The sequence below is a fragment of the Ictalurus punctatus genome, chromosome 9 (assembly GCF_001660625.3).
Source record: "Ictalurus punctatus breed USDA103 chromosome 9, Coco_2.0, whole genome shotgun sequence".
NCBI classification, from domain to species: Eukaryota; Metazoa; Chordata; class Actinopteri; order Siluriformes; family Ictaluridae; genus Ictalurus; species Ictalurus punctatus.
The window spans coordinates 11,770,382-11,790,362 of record NC_030424.2 but is presented as its reverse complement, the minus strand read 5'-3'; the positions used below and the strand labels follow the sequence as shown (position 1 = coordinate 11,790,362).

Sequence of the window (19,981 nt, the reverse complement as noted above, 5' to 3'; positions counted from 1 at the left end):
ACGGACTGATTAGCAGGTAAATGAACTGCACAGCTGAATTGCATTTAGTGACGCCCACAAACTCCATAAAAGGCAAAGCTCACAGAGTAGCTAAACAACCAAATAATGATAATAATAATAATAATAAAATAAAAGAAATTCTTACAGGTAAAAGTGTATGTAATTTTGACTCATGTACACGAGTCACAGCACCTGAAAAGCCTAAAAAATAGAGAGAAACCAAGAGTCCTAACCAATGCCATCTTGGAAAAGCAGAACACTATGCCCAGAGCGGCGGAAGAGACAGCAGCAACTCTTAAGAGTTTAAACAAATATGCCAATTGCTATAAAATGTGAAAAGGTGCAAATAAGGCTTTGTAGAAAAGCTTTGAAAATAAATCAGTTGCTGAATTTCTCCACTTTATGCCAGAAACCCTCTTCTTTACGGACACATGATGAGGCGCGGACATGCGGTAACCGCATCCTCACTAGGGTCTACGTTTAGAGTTGGTGGAGGAATGCGCACTGACGTTTTCAGGAACACGCTGGATGATGGCATGCAGCACGCTACGCAGTAACGACTCATTGATATTTTGGATCAAAATTCTCTCGAATTTTAATGATGGCCTTTAAAGAAGACGTCCTTTTCTGTAGAAATTACGCTATAAATAGTTGATGGTTTTTAGGTTATGCCCTTCGTGTACTTTAGATTAGAATTTAATGGAGGAAGACATAAAAACTAGGATCATGTCATTCACTCATATGCACGCAGTCCCACACCCCTCCACAGCCTCCGTAGTGCAAGGCAAGAACTTGCCTATTCTCACATCCTCCACCAGCCATTTTCTAGTCAGAACAGAAGAGAACTTGAGTACGCACCACTATGAATACCTCCTTTTCAGCGGCTGTGCCCACAGGCAGCCAGCCGTTGGTGGCCCGCCGCCGACTGATCTTGGCCTGTTTGGTGCTTTGGCTGCCGTGGCTGGCTCCCAGCTGGCCTTCCTTCACATGGGGGCAGACAGCTGTGTCCCGTATCGCAGAGCGCGAGCTGCTGGGTGGCTTGGCACTCTGAGGGCACTCTCGGCCTACGTGTAACTGGACCTGAGGACGCCCAGCGTCCGGCAGAGGAGACTGCAGGTGGGGCATGGGCTGGGTGGCAGCAGGCACGCTGGGGATGGGGCAGACAGACAGGGGCAAGGTGGGGGGCATGGAGATAGAAGGGCTGTGCTTGTCCAGTGGGTAGGGGTAGTCCTCTGTAGGAACAGGGAAGTGAAAGCTTGAGGTTAGAATGAAACAACCTAATTACAGCTTCATATGAATGAAAATAAATAAATAAATACAGTATTGTAGACATAACTAATGGCGTGTATTTACATAAGGAAATGTGGGAACACTTTTGGTCATTTCGTGCAATTATGTGAAATTCTGCTTTAAAAATGCAGCAATAATTTAAGTGGAAAAAATTTTTTTTGGCCTGCATGAATGTGTAATGAGTTAATGTGTTTATGTTTTAAGTGGACCACAGATTAAACAGCTGCACTATCCTTCTTGAAAACCTGGGTGCTGGTTTCTATGTGACCCTTGAGCAGGAAGACGCTGACTGGATGGCAGGTCATACTGATCACGCTCATACCTACGGTGCTTTTCTTTAAACTAAACAGGTGTGCAGGAAAAGGAAATAGCGGCATACACGTACATAACATTTATGGACATGTTCAATGCTATAAAATCAGTGATTCTACTTTTAACAGCTCAGTAAATAGCTAACTGTCCTGTCAAAACGTGGCCGCACAATCAGCAACGCCCCATTAACACTCACATCACGGAAATCATATCTTAAATACCTAAACTCATCGGGCATTTCAACTTCATGTTCGAGCTGTCTCTGGTTGAGCATCGCAGAGGTATGACAGCTACGGTACCCGAGAGTAATTTACCCCCTTTCAAACAGCCATCAGATGGTCTGGAAGCAAATGATTTGCTACTTTAGTCTATAATCGCACTTCCTTATGAGGTCACGGAGCTGCGGGCCAACACAAATAAAAAGGTAACAGCAAATGTGTTGTGGATCAATCCTTTTCCGGACTTAATAGACCCTGCTTGCTTATTCTGGCCTCTCAGGGAGGCGACTGGCCAAGCATGAGAGGGAATGTGCAGCTCACTGCATGTTCACTCAGCTGTTAAGTCTCTGTATTATTACAAGCGGACTTGCATGCCTACAAAACAGGGATCGCGCTAGTCATGATATACACTATCAGCTATACAGTATATTCTGCAAGATGAGTGAAAGGAATGAGCAATTTTCCGCCAACCCTGTTAAACCCTAACACTTAACAGGCACAAGATTATTTCTTTAAAAAAAAAAAAAAATTAAACACCTTTTTTTTTTTAAATACTGAAAAGTTATTTATTTACCGAGGACCTCAGGCTGCAATATAATGTTCATTAGCTGATTTACTCCTTCATTAAAGCCGTGAAACTTGAAATGATTGAAACTTTTGTGGAGTATAACAAATGAAACTTTTATTGCAAAGGCCAAATAAAACAACATTTTCTGTTCTCGCAGAAATACACTAAGCTGCTCTATTGTTGCTGTAACAGCTTCTGGTGTATATGCTTTCTCTAGGAAGTGCTTCTGTCTAGAAACTACATGAGGTGTTCTACCACTGTGCTGGTGGAAATTGTACAGCTGGAAGTATTTTCAATACATTTCCAGTTTTACCTACATACACTATACTATTTGTTCACATTAGGGTTGTTGCAGTTTCATGGATAGTGTACAGTGTATGACTGGATGGTTACCTCACTGCTGAAAAAAAAACTCTGATTTCCTCACACTCACTCTCTTATTCAGCTTATAAGTTAACTTACAAGTTTACTGAATAAGTTAACAATTTTATGATAAATTCATCCTTTTCTAAAAATATGTATCTTTCTAAAGCCCTTTTTGGATGGGACTAGTTTTACATTGGAATGTGGAGTAATGCAAGTATTCCCGGTGTATCTTTGGGATTTTAGTCCCATCTGAATCGGTCATGTCAGCACATTTTATGCTCGCATGACCGTATTTTACTTAAATTACTACTAAATTGACCAATAAAAATATAAAAACATCTGTTCGATTGACATCTCGGCTCTCCAGGAAGCGTTCGCTCTTTTCTATCGTCTCTCACCGAAACCATATCCAAATCTTGGCCACGAATAAACAAACATCGATGACATTTAAAAGTACATGTCGGAGAAGCGATGTTCCTCGGGGTTTTAACATAAATGACTGAATTCCTATCACAGGTATGGCCTACTAGGGATGTCACGAGAACCGATACTTCGGTACCAACATTCTTAAAACGTGACGGTACTTGTTTTTCTGCAGTAGTGTAGGTATCGTTGGTAATGACGTTACCGGGGTTGCGAATCTTCCGGAACTGAAGGGGGGCAGCAAATACACGCAAGCGTTTTAGTCGGTCCACAAGTGGTGAAGAAGAAGAACGCCTACAAGCACACGGGAAAAACTACAGAAATGGCGACAAGTCTAGCTCTGCCCCGACTCGTTGATAGGCAGAGAGAGGAACGCTCGTTGAGAGGAAACACCAGCAACCGACGCTATCGTTCATTTCAAACATAGCGAGGAAACACCTGGAGTTTGGTGAAGCACCTGAAAGACGGTCCTATATTATGTTTGTTTGAGGCAGCTGGCATTGTGGCCGTGAAACCAGCTAACGTTATGCTCCATGCAATGATTGTGATAGCCAGTTATTTGTTAACGATGCTAACACATTGCAGTGTTATAAGCTACCTCCGAATGGGCCATCATGCATCGCCATTCAGCTTGTGTCCTGTCAGCTAAATGTAGCCTAATGTCACTAATAATTATTGAAATGTTCATGCTTTTAATAAATCTTTTTGGCCTGCCACCATATCAGTGAATTTAAACTAATGCTTGCATTCAGAGTATAAGGTGTGTGTGTGAGTGTGTGCATTTAGAAGTGCACCTTAGCATTTGTTATTAGCACTTAGCACTGTTTTATTAGTCATTGTCAGACAGTGTTTGATAACTAAAATATCCCCCTCTCTCTTTGCCAGTATTAGCCAGGGGAGGATGTCCTCCAGGAGTTTATTTTATTTTTTTTTAAAAATCTAAATATATATATTAAATATATATTTTATACCACACCGTGGTATCGACTTTGGTATCGAGTATCGTGTACTTTTGGTGGTATCGGTACGACTACTAGATTTTTGGTATCGTGACATCCCTATAGCCTACATACACGTTATGGTCGCATGACCTACTAACGATCAAATGAGCTGCACAGCCAGGCGCACTATAACAACAGGGTAGTATAGCAGACAAAACAAACGGTTTGTAGTCAAATGAGGTGTATGGAATTTGTAGTGTACATGGCGAACGTCTCTGTGATACAAGCTTGCTCATCCTGTGAGAACCGATCAGAATTACTACAGACGTCGTCAAGCAACATTTCTCCAGAAATCTCATCCAGCAGAACAATTAGGTGATTTGATTTTGGTTTTTGTTAAATATACACAATGATGTGCAATGAGATCATAATATATGTTCTTTTTTTATTTGCACCACCAGCCAGTGTGTTTAACTGTATATAATAGCTTATCATATTGTGAAAATATCAACTCAAATACCCCTAGTTCATATATATGTGACAAAATCCACCAAAACTCGGAGCATACTTTGTGCAGTACATACCTGCGGTTATATCCACTTCATGCATATGTAACATGCATACTGCTTATTGTAAAGTCATAATATGAGCATTATAACTACTGAACAAGGCACTAAGCAATAGAATATCGTCTGATTAATAAGAAATTACAGCGACTGTGTCTGGTCAGATGGTTATAAAGAAACCAGCACTAGTCCTGTAATGCTTTGTGGCTGTTTCAAGGTTGGTGTGTATTAAAAATAAATAAATAAAATAAATAAAAAAAAACTACAGCTGCCATCTTACAATGACAAGCCAGTTCAAGTCTCCTGCCAACAAAAATAACCAGCACCCTGCCCACCTGTGGCAATTATTCACATTCAAACTAGCATTGAAAAGACAGCAGTGAGCAGACATAGTGGAGTGGCTGCATAAAAGGAAAGAGTGTTTTCATCATCGAGTCAAATCATTCCTTTTTTCCCCCCTCTGAGTCTTTTTAAAGCATCTCAGTGGCTTTTATTTCCCTAGTTTAACCTTTTGTGCCACATAATGTTTAAAGATGGTGCCTTATGACCTGACAGTTTGAGGTCTGTGCGAGATAAAGCTGAATATATCCCATATCCAGTTGCTAATTAGGAGTTCAAATGTTTGTGACTAGCCCTCTGCATGGTTACGGTTAACCGAGTTACTGCAATAACATGCCCCTATGACATTAAAATTCAATTAAGTGCTAAGTTTTTTTTAAAAAAATAAAAAAATAAAAAAGAGAGAAAAGTTTTTAAATTAAAAGTTTGTTTATTTATTTCTTTTTAACAAACCATACCCACACACTTGTAGGGTTATGCTCTTCCTACACATAAACTGATTAGTAATATTTAATTTGTTTTAACTAATTGGTTTCCATATAAATGCTGCTTATAATGTGCAGGAGAAGTAGAAATTGTATACAGCAATTCAGCTGCACTGACAGTGATGGCAAAGACGCTTTTTAAAGCAACCAGCCTTTTAAACACATCATCTTCCCCCAGCGTGCACCGTCTACCTTCTCTCAGAGTCAGCAAATGGCCACAACAAGCAGAGTCATGTCACGTGACCATTTCCAAGGCATTTTTCAAAAGCACCATATACAATATAGCCAGTATGAGGCAGAGAATATTACCTATCTGACTCAATGATCACCTCCTTAGCTCAAGGTAAGCTACATCTCAGCATTATGGAGATGCTGAAATAGAAAGATTCAACAGAGGGGGTGTGGGGGAAATTAAATATACTTTACTTTTTTTCCCTCTTTTTCTTTTCTTTTTTTTTTCAACTTAAAAATGATTTAAACACCGCAGTTATGCGAGGTTATCATGAGACATCCCGAAAATTTCTCCATTACGATCCTCTGCGTTTGACCTCATACTGTCTGCCAAACATTATTTTGTACAGTTATCTCAGTATGCACATTCTCTAACCAGCACAGCCCCGGTTATGACACATAATAACCGAGGCTGATTCTATCGAGGAGCTCATGCTAAGGGCAAATGGATTTTCATCCTATTTGCTTTGTCTTACCCATCTTGATTTTGTGGCTGCAGCTGGAGCACCCGGCACTGAATGAACAGCCCCTGTTAGCGATGGGCTGAGTGTGTCTGTAGGCACAGCCGCTGATCCTACATGGTTCTCCATAACATGTCCCCACGGAGCTGCAGTACACTGGATGAGGAATTCCTGAAGGGTGAGACACTGGAGAGGGCAGTAGTTTGGGTCTCTGGACCCCGGTGGGACACAGTGTAATAGGAGGTACAGAAGGTGGTGCATGGGGTCCAGGACTTGTACTTACAGGGAGTGAGGATGTCCCATGGTGGGCAATGTGGACATAGTAACCAGGGTAGCATGGGTAAGAATGAGCACCTAGCGTCAAAGCTGGGTGGGTTAGTGTGTGAGGGGAAGGAAGGAATCCTTTTACAGATGGCAACGAATGCTGTTCTGATTCAGGATACGCCTTCTGCCCAAGGAACAGGGCTAGTCGGTGACAATATTCCACAGATCTCTCCTGGGAACAGCAGTAACATGAATTGACATCAGTCTCAGTTTTCTCCTCTTTCACAGGCTTCAGTGAGTAGCTCAGCATGGACCTGCATTGGTATCCAGGTTTGATGAAGTCATGGCCCCCAGAAGTGCCTTCCCACAAAGTGTCAGTCTTGAGAGCCTCCTTCTTGCAGAGATTGCAGCACTGTTGAGATACTGGCAGCTTGGACAGGCATAGTGGGCTGTGTTGTTTTTTCATCTTTCCCTGCAGTTGTTTTGTTCGTGCTCCTCCGCTGCCTGGCTTGGTGTCCGTTTTAGCTCGCCGTTTAGCGCCAGATGAGGTGCTAGTTAGCTTCAGAAGAGCAGCCGCATTTAAACCTGCTAGACGCCTTGGCGTTGGACTGTTTAGATTCAGCTGGTCCAGGTGTTCAGTCTCTGTCTTTGCCTTCTTGGTTTTTTTAGGATTTGTACTCTCTTCTCGTTCTCCTGTATGTGCGCGTTTTTGGCCTTCTAGTCCTTTCTTTGAACCGTCCGTTTCTCCTTTTGGGAGTTCACCATCAGCCTTTTGAGAATTCTGCTGTTTTCTGGACATTTGAGAGTCCTCTCTAAACAACAACAGACTATTGACTGCCTCCGCATTAAGAGAGGCCAACCGTCGCTTTCGAGGTTCTAGAAGTTCCAAGTATAAGGCAGTTTTGTCAGGCTTGGGGTTGCTTTTTGGTCCAGGCGTAGGCTGGCATACTTTGCAGCCCTTCTTCCGACACTTGCAGGATTTGGACCTTCCCTTCTTTGCCTTCATATTTCTTTTCCTTTTGTTCTTAGCCACAGCTCTCATGCTGCCCTTGCCAGTTCCTCCTTCTTCTAAGCGAGTCAGTAGAACACAGCACTTTAAGGAACCCACGTCACTCATTCCCTGCCGTCCTCTGAGGGGATAAAGCTTCCGGTCACTATCTGCGCTTTGCTGCTTTAGTTCCTTATCTCTTCCTCTTTTATAGGAATGCCTTTTAGTCTTCTTTTCTAGCATTGGGCACTCTGGCCAGGTTCTGCCCATGGTTTCAGCATGTATCTGGCAGCTCACCTGCTCCTTGGATTCACTTCGATATCTACATAAAGAGTTCCTCTGCCGTGCATGTGTCATTACAATCGTCCATGCAGATCCTACAGGGGGGGAAAAAGGAAATGCTCAAACTCAGTTGTGTTGGAGGCATGCAGGTCTGTAAATACTGTGGTCGGTTCATTCAAATTATGGTTTCTGTTCTGGCTTCGGCTAGTGGCTGCTGAAATCAGTATGGCTGACTATGCAAAGTAAAGATAGATGTAATAACTATATTATGAGCTCTGCAGGCTCCTTCATTGAATTTTCAAAACCTTCAGCTAAATGAATTCATACAAAGCATCTCCCATACAAGCACCAATTGACTGGCAGAAAAAAAAATCCCACATGCAGCATATAAATACAGCTCTTTTTTTTTTTTTATTTTGAATATGTTGATTTGGTTACTTATCAACATAAATATTCTGCCATCTACGTTCAGATAAGTACAGGACTTGGCTGAAGTCAATATTTAAAAGCTGAAGTTCAAATAGCACATACATCTACATGATTATGTCAGTTGCACCCTATTTAATATTTGTCTTTACAGCTTAACACCACACCTCACACAGATTTTTGAGTAACAAGGGGAAAAAAACCCAGCTGTTTTCCTCTTACCAAGATTCTTGCTTACATTTTAAGGCCATATATAGTATAAACCATACATGCATACATTTAGCAAGGCAATAAAGGTCACCATATACAGTCATTAATGTTGAAGGAAGACATGTAAAAAGTTCAACAATACTGTACAATCCCTCAGGATATGTTTCCTTAATATACCAAGGAGTATATTACTATTAATATATTATTACTACATCACACCATTCTGATTTAAGCCAGCTATTAGACAGCCTTAGACATGTAATATTAATTAGATATCACTGGGCACAAACTGCCCAATTTTACCTAGTGACATACAACTTAACACAAGCCCTAAGCCCACTAGACTCCCTCAAGGGAGACATGATCTGTAAACCTTTCTTGTCCTCCTGTAGATGATCCTTTTTCCACTGACAAGTTGCTGGTCTTTGGTCAAAGATCCAGTAAACCCAATTTCAGAAAGAGCCCACATTTCCACTGCTTTAGAAGCTGAACCACTATGTAATAGGAATAGTAGAGATCAGGCACCAATATTTTACCACTGGAAAAGGACTAGATGCAAAGGATTTTGCATTTTAAATGAATTTAATTTCAAATACTAGTGAAACAAATGTGACAAGTTAAATTTCAGCTGTGGCATTGTATTTGTGTCTATTTTCAAATATGAGGATGGTGAATAGGGATTTCAATTATGTTCAAGTTTTCAGGGTTTTTTTTTTTTAAATATTAGATACATGGATGGATGGATGGATGGATGGATGGATAGTGATCCCCAAGGTGAAATCTAGGAAATTTAAATTGATCTGAAATACAACACTACAGTAGGAAAGTCAAAATGGTCAGGAAATGGTTTCCAATGAAATGATTATTCTAACATTTCCCTACCCAGATAGCCATTATTTTTTAGTTGTCCTGTTGCAAACTTCTATTTTTACTTCTTCAGCCATGATGACAAATAACTAGGCAATCTGTGGTCAGAAAAACAATGGCCTGTATTTCATGGCCTGTATTAGGCAAGTGAGTTGATATTCATGCATATGACAAATGTATCCGAATAAATTTTAACAGGTAGGTTTAAGATAGTGACATTTACTGAAGGAAAAAAAACACAGAAGGATTACATGTCATCAGCAGCCTACAAGAAACCCACAAAAGAAAACCATATTTTACTACTTCATCCTTGACAGAATGCACTGACTGGTGTGTAGTCAGTAAATGCATAATTAAATAGTTAAATAAAATAAACAACCCCAACAATGGTGCATTTACATGAACGTATAGACAACCTTTAAACAGGCCCTATAATGTGCATGTGTCATTTATTGTATTTCTACCCAACATTATACGATACACTTTGAGATATCGTTGGTATGGTGAAATATTTTCACGTTTTCATTCATTACAAAGTAAACGGTACTGAATGGATGCCACTGATTTGACTTTTTTTTTTCCCCTTTAATTAAATCTTCTTTGTCTTTGTAGGCATTAAAGAAATTTCTGTCAAACTCAGTTTAACGTTTCTGTTTGTTTGTTTTGCTTTTTATCTTCTTCCTTGTCTAGGGTCGGAAATCCGCCATGCTTGTACTCGTTCTACATCTGAGATGCCCGTGTTATGGCGTGTAAACACGTTCTAAATTATATCGCCGATATCACGGGATGACAAATTCTTACTACGGGGAGGAATTGCACCGGTATATCATAGACGATACGATATGGCACGGCCAAACAACTAATAGCATGTTAACTCAATACAAATTAATTTTTTTTTTTAAAAAGTCCCATCGGAGTTTTGAAACATACCTAATTTGTTTTAAAGGTCTCGTACAATAGATTTACATGCATCCAAGGTCAAAAAACACTAACGTGCTCATAACTTAAACTGCAGAATTACCTCCCTCCCCCAGTGTCACAACGATCCATTCTAAAGGATTTGTTCTAAATTCCTCCTTTCAGAGAGCATACTCTGCTCTGATTGGTCAGATGTCCCAGTCTGTTGTGATTGGTCTACCGATGTCAATAGCTGCGTTTACATGGGACAACAATAATCCACTCTTAACCCGATTAAGACCATACTTTGATTAAGACACTACCATGTAAACAGCAATTTTTACTTACCTTAATCTAATTAAGGTCATACTCGAATTAAGCTCTAATCAAATGAAGACAGGTGGAGTACTCCTGTTTTTGTCGCATCATGGACGCGTATTACAGACATGTAAACACCTTAATCACATTATGAACGTCGTGTGAGAGTTTGCACCGCATTTTGCGACAGGACACGATCACACACGGCAGTTATCAACATTTTACGGCGAACAAGAGAGTTTGTCTGCGTCCCAAACCGCATACTTGCCTACTATAGGCCTGTAGTGGGGAAAAATACATGCATCTCGGCTACTATATAGACAGTAAGTATGGTAAGTTTGGGACATAGCCCACGGCTTCAAGCAGTTGTCTATTAGCATGTATAGCATGACAAATAATTAACTGCATTTAAAGCGTTCGTGAGAGAATTAAATAAAAACACCCAGAACTGTATACGGTACCATAACGAAGACGAACCATATGTTGATACGTGAAATTCTGGAGGGACGTCGGATGGCGTGGCGCGGTGACGTAATGACGTGTGCTGTTAATCTAATTATGTTCTATAACATGTAAAACGGGTACATGACAGGAGTATTCTAAAAGCGACTCATGTAAACACCTTAATCACATCATTATATTAATCAGAGTAAGGTCAATAATTAGATACCTGCTGTCCATGTAAACGTAGTCAATGTGTTTCAAAAAGGAAACGCCCACTACCATAACGACTTTCAGCGCTCCGTCTGTTCGCGAGCGGCCGATGAAGCGCAGAGGCGGGTCTTTGTTACAAACCTACGTAAGCCTGGAGTCACTAACGACTCGATTCAGCAGTCAAGAACTCCACTTGTCCTGCACGCTTTGATTTTTGAAACTTCGCAGACTTTCACATTCGCAAACAGCTCTAAAAAACACTACGTGAAAGGTAATACGTGGAAAAACCATAATAAAATGCACTAGGTTTTAGGTAATAAGGTGTAAGCAATGGCAATCACGAGGAACTGCTGTGTTAAATGGTTTCGGGGATGGTGTATAATAAAGATCGACCCCAAAAGCAAGTGCAGGAATGGATTTGCTTTAGTGTTTAGCACTGGGAACATGGCTCCTGAGACAAAGTAGCCTAGTTAATCAAACCTCCATGTGAATTGATGTCAACTTTGAACCCAAGTAATCTACAGAGAAATCAGATCAGCTCTTTATTTCCCCCTCCTCTCTCTCTCTCTCTCCCCATGCTGAGGTAGGGGAACTCATCTGACTGAAAGGACACTACAAAAAGATAGAGAGAGACTAATGATTTGCTGCGATGCCGAAAATAATCGCGAAGCCCACGTTTCTAGATGTGCTGAGAAGCGTGTAGGGAAGATCACACAGGGCGTAACACGGACTCAAAACATTTCAAACCGTCGCGCTTGGGGCTCACACAGACCTCGCAAACACACACACACACACACACGGAAAGCCGAACTAAATCGGCCAACTCCAAAAGGAGAGAGAATAAATGAATCCCACCTCAGCGTTGAGAATGAGAATGAGACCGAGCAGAGAAGCAAACGCCTCCTCGAGCCTCTTCCCCAAACCCAGAGCCAGCGACGATACGTCAGCGCAAAACAAGCTGCTTCTCCAAGCACTTAACAAAACAGCAGAAAGCTACTGATTACCGGTTTGCTCGCTTTCTAATCTTTCACACGGACGCGTTTTTCCCTTCACGACACATCCACAGAGAACCGAAGGCGCACAATTGAAATAAAAATAAATAAATAATAATAAATAAATAAATAAATAAACACGCGCGCGCACGCACACATTAGTAATCCTGCGTTTACCTCAGAGTCCACTCTGTCAGCCGAGTGAAAATATATATATGTATATATATATATATGAAATCTAAAGGAGCGTGAGATTCCGGTGAGATTCCCGGGTTGTGGGTATTGGAAGCGGGCTCGGTGTGGAGCAGGGAAGCGGAACGCGGAGAGAGGAGCAGCAGCAGCAGCAGTTGAGAGACACGGTTGAAGCGGTGACCTACTTCCGAAGTAGCACGCGCACGGTAATATTCATGCGCTGCTGTCGCGCCGGGACCACGCGTCGCTTCCAGACTTACAGAGAGCACGACACAACAGTCTCCTCAAAACCGTTTGAACATCCATTAGATCATCAGCTGCTCGGAGTTTCTACGTAATCAAAGGGCCACGGCTGTTACGTAACGAGCTGCTACTTCAAAAAAATAAATAAATAAATAAATAAAATAAAAACCTCACCCTGAGCTCTCCTGAAGCACTAGGACGAGCCAAAGTGATCACCAAACCTGTTCCTGGAGCACTAAACTTCCAACTGCTTCACATACTACAGCAATGAACCTGCTTGATTATCCTGATTCTAAAGGAAGGGTTGAGCTCCAGAAACAGGAGCACCAAGCAAGTCATGATGAAAAGTTTTCAGATGTTAACTTAAGTCGGGTTCACGCTGTACGATTTGGGACAAATTTGGAGAATCCGAAAAGATTCGTATAATCCTAGTCCAAAATTCGTAGTCTTTGATCGCTAGTTTTCCCCGATAGCCGATGCTATCAGATTTTAACTCCGATTAAATTCTGGCGGTGTCAGAAAATATGAAGCGCAGTCCTGTAGTGTGGCGTCTCCGACTCCGGAAGCATCTTCTTGCATCACGTCTTGTCTGACATTGATGACAGCTGAGCTCCTACAGTGTGAAGTGGGATCGTGTTCGTACAGTCTGACAAGCAACAGTCGCAAAGGACTATTAAAAAAATTGCACGGTGTGCACCCGGCTTTAATAGTTTGATCCAGACAGACTATGAGCGAGGGAGAGGTTCTGCAGTGGTCTTTTCAGATTACACGCTACATGATCTGATCTGGATACAATCTTGTCCGAATTCTAGATCAGACTGAATTCTACAGTATGATCCATGTCGGGTTATACAACAGGCGCGGTCCCTCCGGGATTTAGCGATCTAGCAATCGCAGGAATCTGTACGCAAAAATCAAGGAAACTCCACGATATTCAGAGGAGCTTGCGATTTTTTCAATATTACCGCAAATGTTCAGCAGATTTGGCCCGAGACGCGTCATGCGATGTCATCACAATGCACGTTTGGTCGAAAACCCTCGTCGATTCGCGTGTGTCGAACATGAGCACAGCTAAAAAGTCTCATTTACCAACAAACAAAGACTGTGCAAAACAATTATCAATTTCAAGTAGTTTTCTGCTAAAATAAATAAATACATTTTAAAGCAGCAGCAAAATCAAGCATCAATATTTGGCCGCAACAATAATTACCAAAAAAAAAGCTCTGTGAATTCCTGTATGGACTGAACAGGTTCCCAGCCCGGGTCCTGGAGTACCCCCTGTTCTGCACATTTTGTTCCCTGCTGAAAAAAACCAAACAAACGAACAATAGAAACCCTCATAGAATTTGTAAAGGTTTTAATGGTTATAATGGGAATTGTATTGGTTTTAATGGAAACTGTCCCTATGGGTCTCTACTGGTAATTAGTTGCACTATATTTGTGGCATGTTATGTCTAATGAATATCATTAAGGACCTATTATGGTTTTAATGGTTAACAGCTGATGGTCTGTAATGGTATTTATAGTGGAAACCATTAGAATTTCTGTGATGTTTCCATTGTTTGTTTGTTTTTTTCAGCAAGGTTGATTTCCCTGCTTGAACACACCCACTGCAACTCAAAGAAGGCTGTATATTAGCTGATGAGTTTAAATCAATTTGAGTTAAAGCAAGAAAAGCTAAAATATGCAGGACAAGGGGATACTCCAAGACCCTGTGTATAATATGACGAAGATCCTCCAAGTATCTTCAAAGTCTCTACCTCTAAGTCTTGTGGCGCACGGTGGCTTAGTGGTTAGCACGTTTGCCTCACACCTCCAGGGGCGGGGGCTCGATTCCCACCGTGGCCCGAGTATGTGCGGAGTTTGCATGTTCTCCTCGTGCTGTGGGGGTTTCGTCGGGGTACTCAGATTTCCTCCCCCAGTCCAAAGACATGCATTGTAGGCTGATTGGCATGTCTAAAGTGTCCGTAGTGTATAAATGGGTGTGTGTATGTGTTTGTGTGCCCTGCAATGGATTGGCACCCTGTCCAGGGTGTACCCCGCCTTGTGCCCGATTCTCCCTGGGATAGGCTCCAGGTTTCCCCGTGACCCTGAAAAGGATTAAGCGGTATAGAAGATGGATGGATGGAAGGAATCTGGTCGCATGAAGAAAATGGAGTCGTACAAACAGAAACATTCTTCAAAGTGAGCTGGAGGTCATAAGGATATTTTTGTCCTTCAGCATTTTTCGTATACATTTTGAGATTGGGACTACCGGATTTGTCCGCTGACGAGCAAGTGCCAATTTGTCATCACAGTGGTCACATTCTGAGATTTGAATCCAAAATTTCTGATACTGCCAGAGCTGTTTCGTCGGCCATCTTTGGTTGGAAATGGCATTAAAATGGCTGCCGGCAAACACATCACATTACGTTTTCTAAGAACTAGGGCCGGGTGATATATCGGTATAATATGGATACAGTGATAAATAATTACACAATACACTTTTCTGAGATATCGTTAGAATGGTGATGTTTTTTGTTTTTTTTAACGTTTACAATAATTACAAATGAAACAATACCGAACAGATGCGCTAATTTGACGAATTTAATGTTTTAAATGTTGTAGGCATTAAAGAAAATTATCATCAAAGTCAGTGTAATGTTTTTTTTGTTTTGTTTATTTTAATACTATTTTGCAGACATTGTAGAAATGTCCTCAAGTATCACGATATGATATTTTTGTCATATCGCCCAGCCCTACTCACAAGTCGCAACCGAATAATTCCTCGACGACGTGCGATTTTTTGTCTATGACGGCAAAATCAATCCCAAAATTGTACCGTCGAAAGCCAGCTTAATGAAACAAATTCTTCTCTAGACACCGCCGATAAAACATATCGTTTGCGCATGACACTCATCGTTGATCGATCCTGCAAAAGGCTACAATATGCCAATTAGCCCTTTAACAAATAATCCTTCGCTGCTGTGATGAGTTACTGATGAGTGGCCTTGAAGCTGGTTTGATCAATCACAGCATTCATGTTTCAATAAATAAAGAGAGCAAATTATATAGTGACATTCAGAGGGTCATCGTTCCCCTATATAATGCATGTCGCTACTGCTACTGAATTAGGTAGTGTCTACTCAACGCTTCCTCTGTAATTCACTCCATGAATAAATGTTAACAATTCTGGTCAGAAAAAAAAATATATAAGCCAGTTTTAATACACGTCACACCCAGGGTTCATCGGTGTGTTTTAATACATTGCGAATCATATTTCAGACACCATATGTCATCGTCATATAGGATCTCATCCATCACGCAGCTTAATTCAGCCTTCCCTTTTAATGAGATTATTTCTCATTAAACTAGGTAGATTGTGTAATTGGGATCAAGGGCACGTTAACAGCCAGCAAGACATTTTATCATGATATAGTTAAGTCAATGTCGCAGTTTTTTGCCGCCAATCATTTTGCTTTTATACAAAAAGCCAACTTTGTCGGAGCTCAATCCGATCTGCACTGCTGCTGGTGTTGCTTATGTGATTAAAAGCCAGCACACAGCAGATCCTTTACAAATGTGCCTGAAAAAATCTAGACAGGTGGCTGTGCCATGAGGGTAAGCAATAACTCTTTAAAAAAAAATTCATAAATAAATAAATAAATGTGCACTGATGTTACACTGAAAAAAAATTCTGCACCACACGGCCAGTTAATGAGAGCACTTTCATTCAATTCAACATTTTAAGTGATGCAATGTGATGTTGGTGACTTACTGTACAACTGAAATGGCTTAGGAGTAAACTAGCATTTAATATGTCCTTTGCAAAACAATACTATCTACCAAATTACTATTATTGTGTGGCGCAATATTACATCTCTATTACATACATTACATACATTTAGGGATGCAACTAACGATTGTTTTCATAATGGATTAGTTGGCTGATTATTTTTCGATTAATCGGATGGGGGGGGGCAAACTTTCAATACTTTTTTTTTCCGTTTATTTAAAATAAAATCCACAAACTGAGTGTTACGAAGATAAATTTCAGACTGTAGTTTAATTCAGTGCTTTTTTTGCATCTATAAAAATAATTCAAAAATACGTACATATAATATAAACTAATATATAAGTTTATATTATATAATAGTATTTATGCATTACTTTTTATAAAAAGTAATGCCGACAAACAGTAAACTGAAGAAAGTTATTGTCGGTGACTCTGGGTATTAGGCTAAAGCTAGCAGCGTCACATTACATGCGTATGACGTCATGTATGACGGTAGAGTACATAGTACATAGTGTAAGTGTATAGTACGTCATTTGGGACACAACTTTAGTATTTACTCTCCGATGCGTGTTTTCGGAACAGAAGTAACGTATGAGTAAGCGTACCCCGTGCTGCCTGCACGCAAACTAATCGATAATGAGATTCATTGACAACGATTTTCATAATCGATTATTATCAATTAGTTGTGACAGCTCTACATACATTCTTATCATTCACACGTTGACATCCATTAGTGTTTGCTCATTATAAATGTCCATCACGCAAATGCGTCATAGGACCATTCCTAAAACCTGATCCAGAGCCAAGCAGTCATTAGTGGTACAGTGTTTGTGAATAAGAACTATTAGACAATCATAGCAAAAATAGGTGTGCCAGAATATAGGTGGGTGTGGTAAAGAAGAAGAGGTGCATGGTAAAGTTGTCAGTTTATAATTTCCCTATTCCACACTCCTCAGGCAGCTAGAAAAGGAAATTTAACACAACAACGCATAGGTATATCAGCCAAAAGCAGTTGTAGTTGATCAAAAATGAACTCCACCACTATGTCTCAGAGACATATAATTTTTCTCAGAAAATTTCATTACTATACTACTGGGTCGGAATTACATAGGCATGTTTATGTTTAACATCTCCATCAATGGTTACAGTTTTAATTTTGCACAGACACTGGGCCTCATTTTTCATTTTTTTATAGTAAAGCTGTGTGTAAATCTATTCATAGGTCGAACAGAACTAAAATAATTTTCAGTTTCAGTACCACTGATTTTCGTGTGTGTGTATGTTGATGAATGCCAAACACCGGTAAATAAGCCACAGCTGATTTACTTTTAGTGGCGCCCACAAAACTCCACAACGGCAAATCTCACAGAGAGAGCTGAAAATGGCAAAATGACAAGTAACCGATGAAAGCGTGTTGTGCGTGCTCGATCTCCCAGTAACGCAGATCAGCCAATGCAGCATATCAGCAGATACACGCCAACACTTGCTCATTTGATGGGGTGCCATTACTTTTGTCCTAAGTGAATCGCTAGTCTTGTGTTTTAATTCAAGGATTTGTTTTGTATTGCCTTCTTTCAAAGTCATTAATATTAAACGGCTGAGTTTCAAATTAGTGTCTGTTATAAGCTACATAAACTTGTCAACATCATCTGTGTGTGTGTGTGTAATATATATATATATGTATGTCAGTCCTTCCAGGGTTATAGAAACAGACGCAAAATCAAGAAATATCGGGGGGTTTACGAGGAGCTTGCAATTTTTCGAAACTGCAGCCGCTTCGATTGATGTGCGTCGTACAGGAGCACGGCTAAAACGGTCCCTCCAGGATTTTGCAGTTTTGCGATCGTAGAAATGAATGCAAAAAAATAAATAAATAAAAAATTCAAGCAAACACCAAAATGTCTGGGTGTAACAGCAATCACTAAGTCGAGTGAATTTCATAGACGTGTTAGACAGATATCACGGTGACATGCACTTATTCAACCCATCACACTAATAACATCATGTCGTTTGTGGAGCTGTTTGTACAATTAAGACCCATTAGTGTTGTCACAATGTGGAGGAGCCGGTCCATCTGCACGCTGACATTTAAAAAGTGGAACCGTCACTGGTGCAGCGCTCAAAAAGGTGCGAAGGTTAACATGATGAGTCATCAGCCAGAGTGCTACTGCTCTATAACCTGACTGACACAGCCTCCGACCAGCCATTATACACTCACTGAAGCCATCTGAACACTTCTGGTGCGATTTCTTCTCATTCCATAAACGTGTAGCAGCAGAAAAGCACAGCTTCACTTCCCTGCTCTCTTGCTTCGCTAATATAACAGCAGGCATGGCAAACAGCGGAATCACACCGTCGGTAAAAAACAGCAAGACTTTTCAAATTCCTCACAGCATTTAAACGTGATAACTAACACAACCAACGTGTTATTAAACATATTTCTCCATTTCTGCCAAATATGCGGGAAACAAGCCGATATATTTCAGCATAGGTTGTGTTTCTGCTAGGGCTGGGCGATATGACAAAAATATCATATCATGATACTTGAGGACGTTTCTACGATACACGATCTACGATCACGTGATATAATTTAGCTAACAAACTCTGCAAAACGGTAGTTAAATAAACTAAAAATAATAATAATTTTAACGGAGTTTGGCTATTCTTTTCTTTAATGTCTACAAAGAAAAAATTAACATCAAATCAACAGCATCCATTCAGTACCATTTAATTTGTCATTATTAATAATGTAAAAAAAATTTAAAAATACAATCACCATACCAACTATATCTCAGAAAAGTGTATCATTTATCATATATTATTATTTCAATATATCGCCCAGACCTAGGTCACTACACATCAACACAGTGTTATAGTAACATCATAAAATCTGTCCTTCTTGGAGGTTTCGATCACGTCAATCATGAAAACCTGGACTTCATCGAACTCTCTTTTTTATAAACGTATCACTCAAACTTGCTTCCACAGATAAACGTCTTGAATTTATTTATCATGTATCATTTTGTTAAGCTAAATGCTCTAATGTATATCGAAAATCATTTTTTATTTTGAAACTTTGTTTATTTCCAACGGCACTAATTCCACACAGTCTAGCATTCTTTCTCCAAACACTACAACGTTAAAAAAGAAAAAAAAAAACCCAGATCGTTAAAGAAGAGGCAAACTTTTCTTGCAGAGATGGTTTAAAGGCCTAGTCTGTAATGTTTTTTGTGTGTGTGTTTCTAGTAGAGCTACAACAACTAATCGATAAAATCGGTAATTATCGTTGTCAACGAATCTCATTATCGATTAGTTGATCTGTGTGCGGCACGGGGGAGATTTACTCATTACGTTACTTCTGTTCCGAAAACAAAGTAATACTAAAGTTGTGTCCCAAATTACATACTATACATTTACACTATGCACTGTGTACTCTACCATCTAGTGTTTGAAGTTTAAAACGGTACTATCGTCTCAAATGGAACACTAGCTGGTTTTTTTCTAACCGGAAGTTGTTTCCCGGTCGACGGTGCATGACGTCGTACACAGGTAATGTGACGCCACTAGCTTTAGCAGATACCCAGCGTCACCGATAATGACTTTCATCACTTTACTGTTTATATACTTAGTTATGTATTTTTTTATATAATTTTATATATTAATATTTATGTAT

At 40.2% G+C, this 19,981-nt stretch overlaps 1 protein-coding gene across 4 annotated transcripts in view; it reads right to left on the bottom strand.

Annotated features, from left to right (window-relative positions):
* Positions 1 to 19,981, bottom strand: part of bahd1 (bromo adjacent homology domain containing 1) — a 54,436-nt gene that overhangs the window by 12,881 nt on the left and 21,574 nt on the right. Inside the window, exons 1-3 of one of the 4 annotated variants that reach the window (XM_017476938.3) lie at positions 12,276 to 16,513; positions 6,216 to 7,829; positions 859 to 1,232 (exon numbers count right to left, since the gene is read on the bottom strand). In XM_017476938.3, the coding sequence (XP_017332427.1) occupies positions 859 to 1,232; positions 6,216 to 7,809 (1,968 nt within the window). In that variant the 5' untranslated portion in view covers positions 7,810 to 7,829; positions 12,276 to 16,513. Of the gene's footprint in view, positions 1 to 858; positions 1,233 to 6,215; positions 7,830 to 11,961; positions 12,202 to 12,275; positions 16,514 to 19,981 lie in introns of those variants that run through there. The other 3 variants (XM_017476939.3, XM_017476936.3, XM_017476940.3) reach the window with 3 other exon arrangements.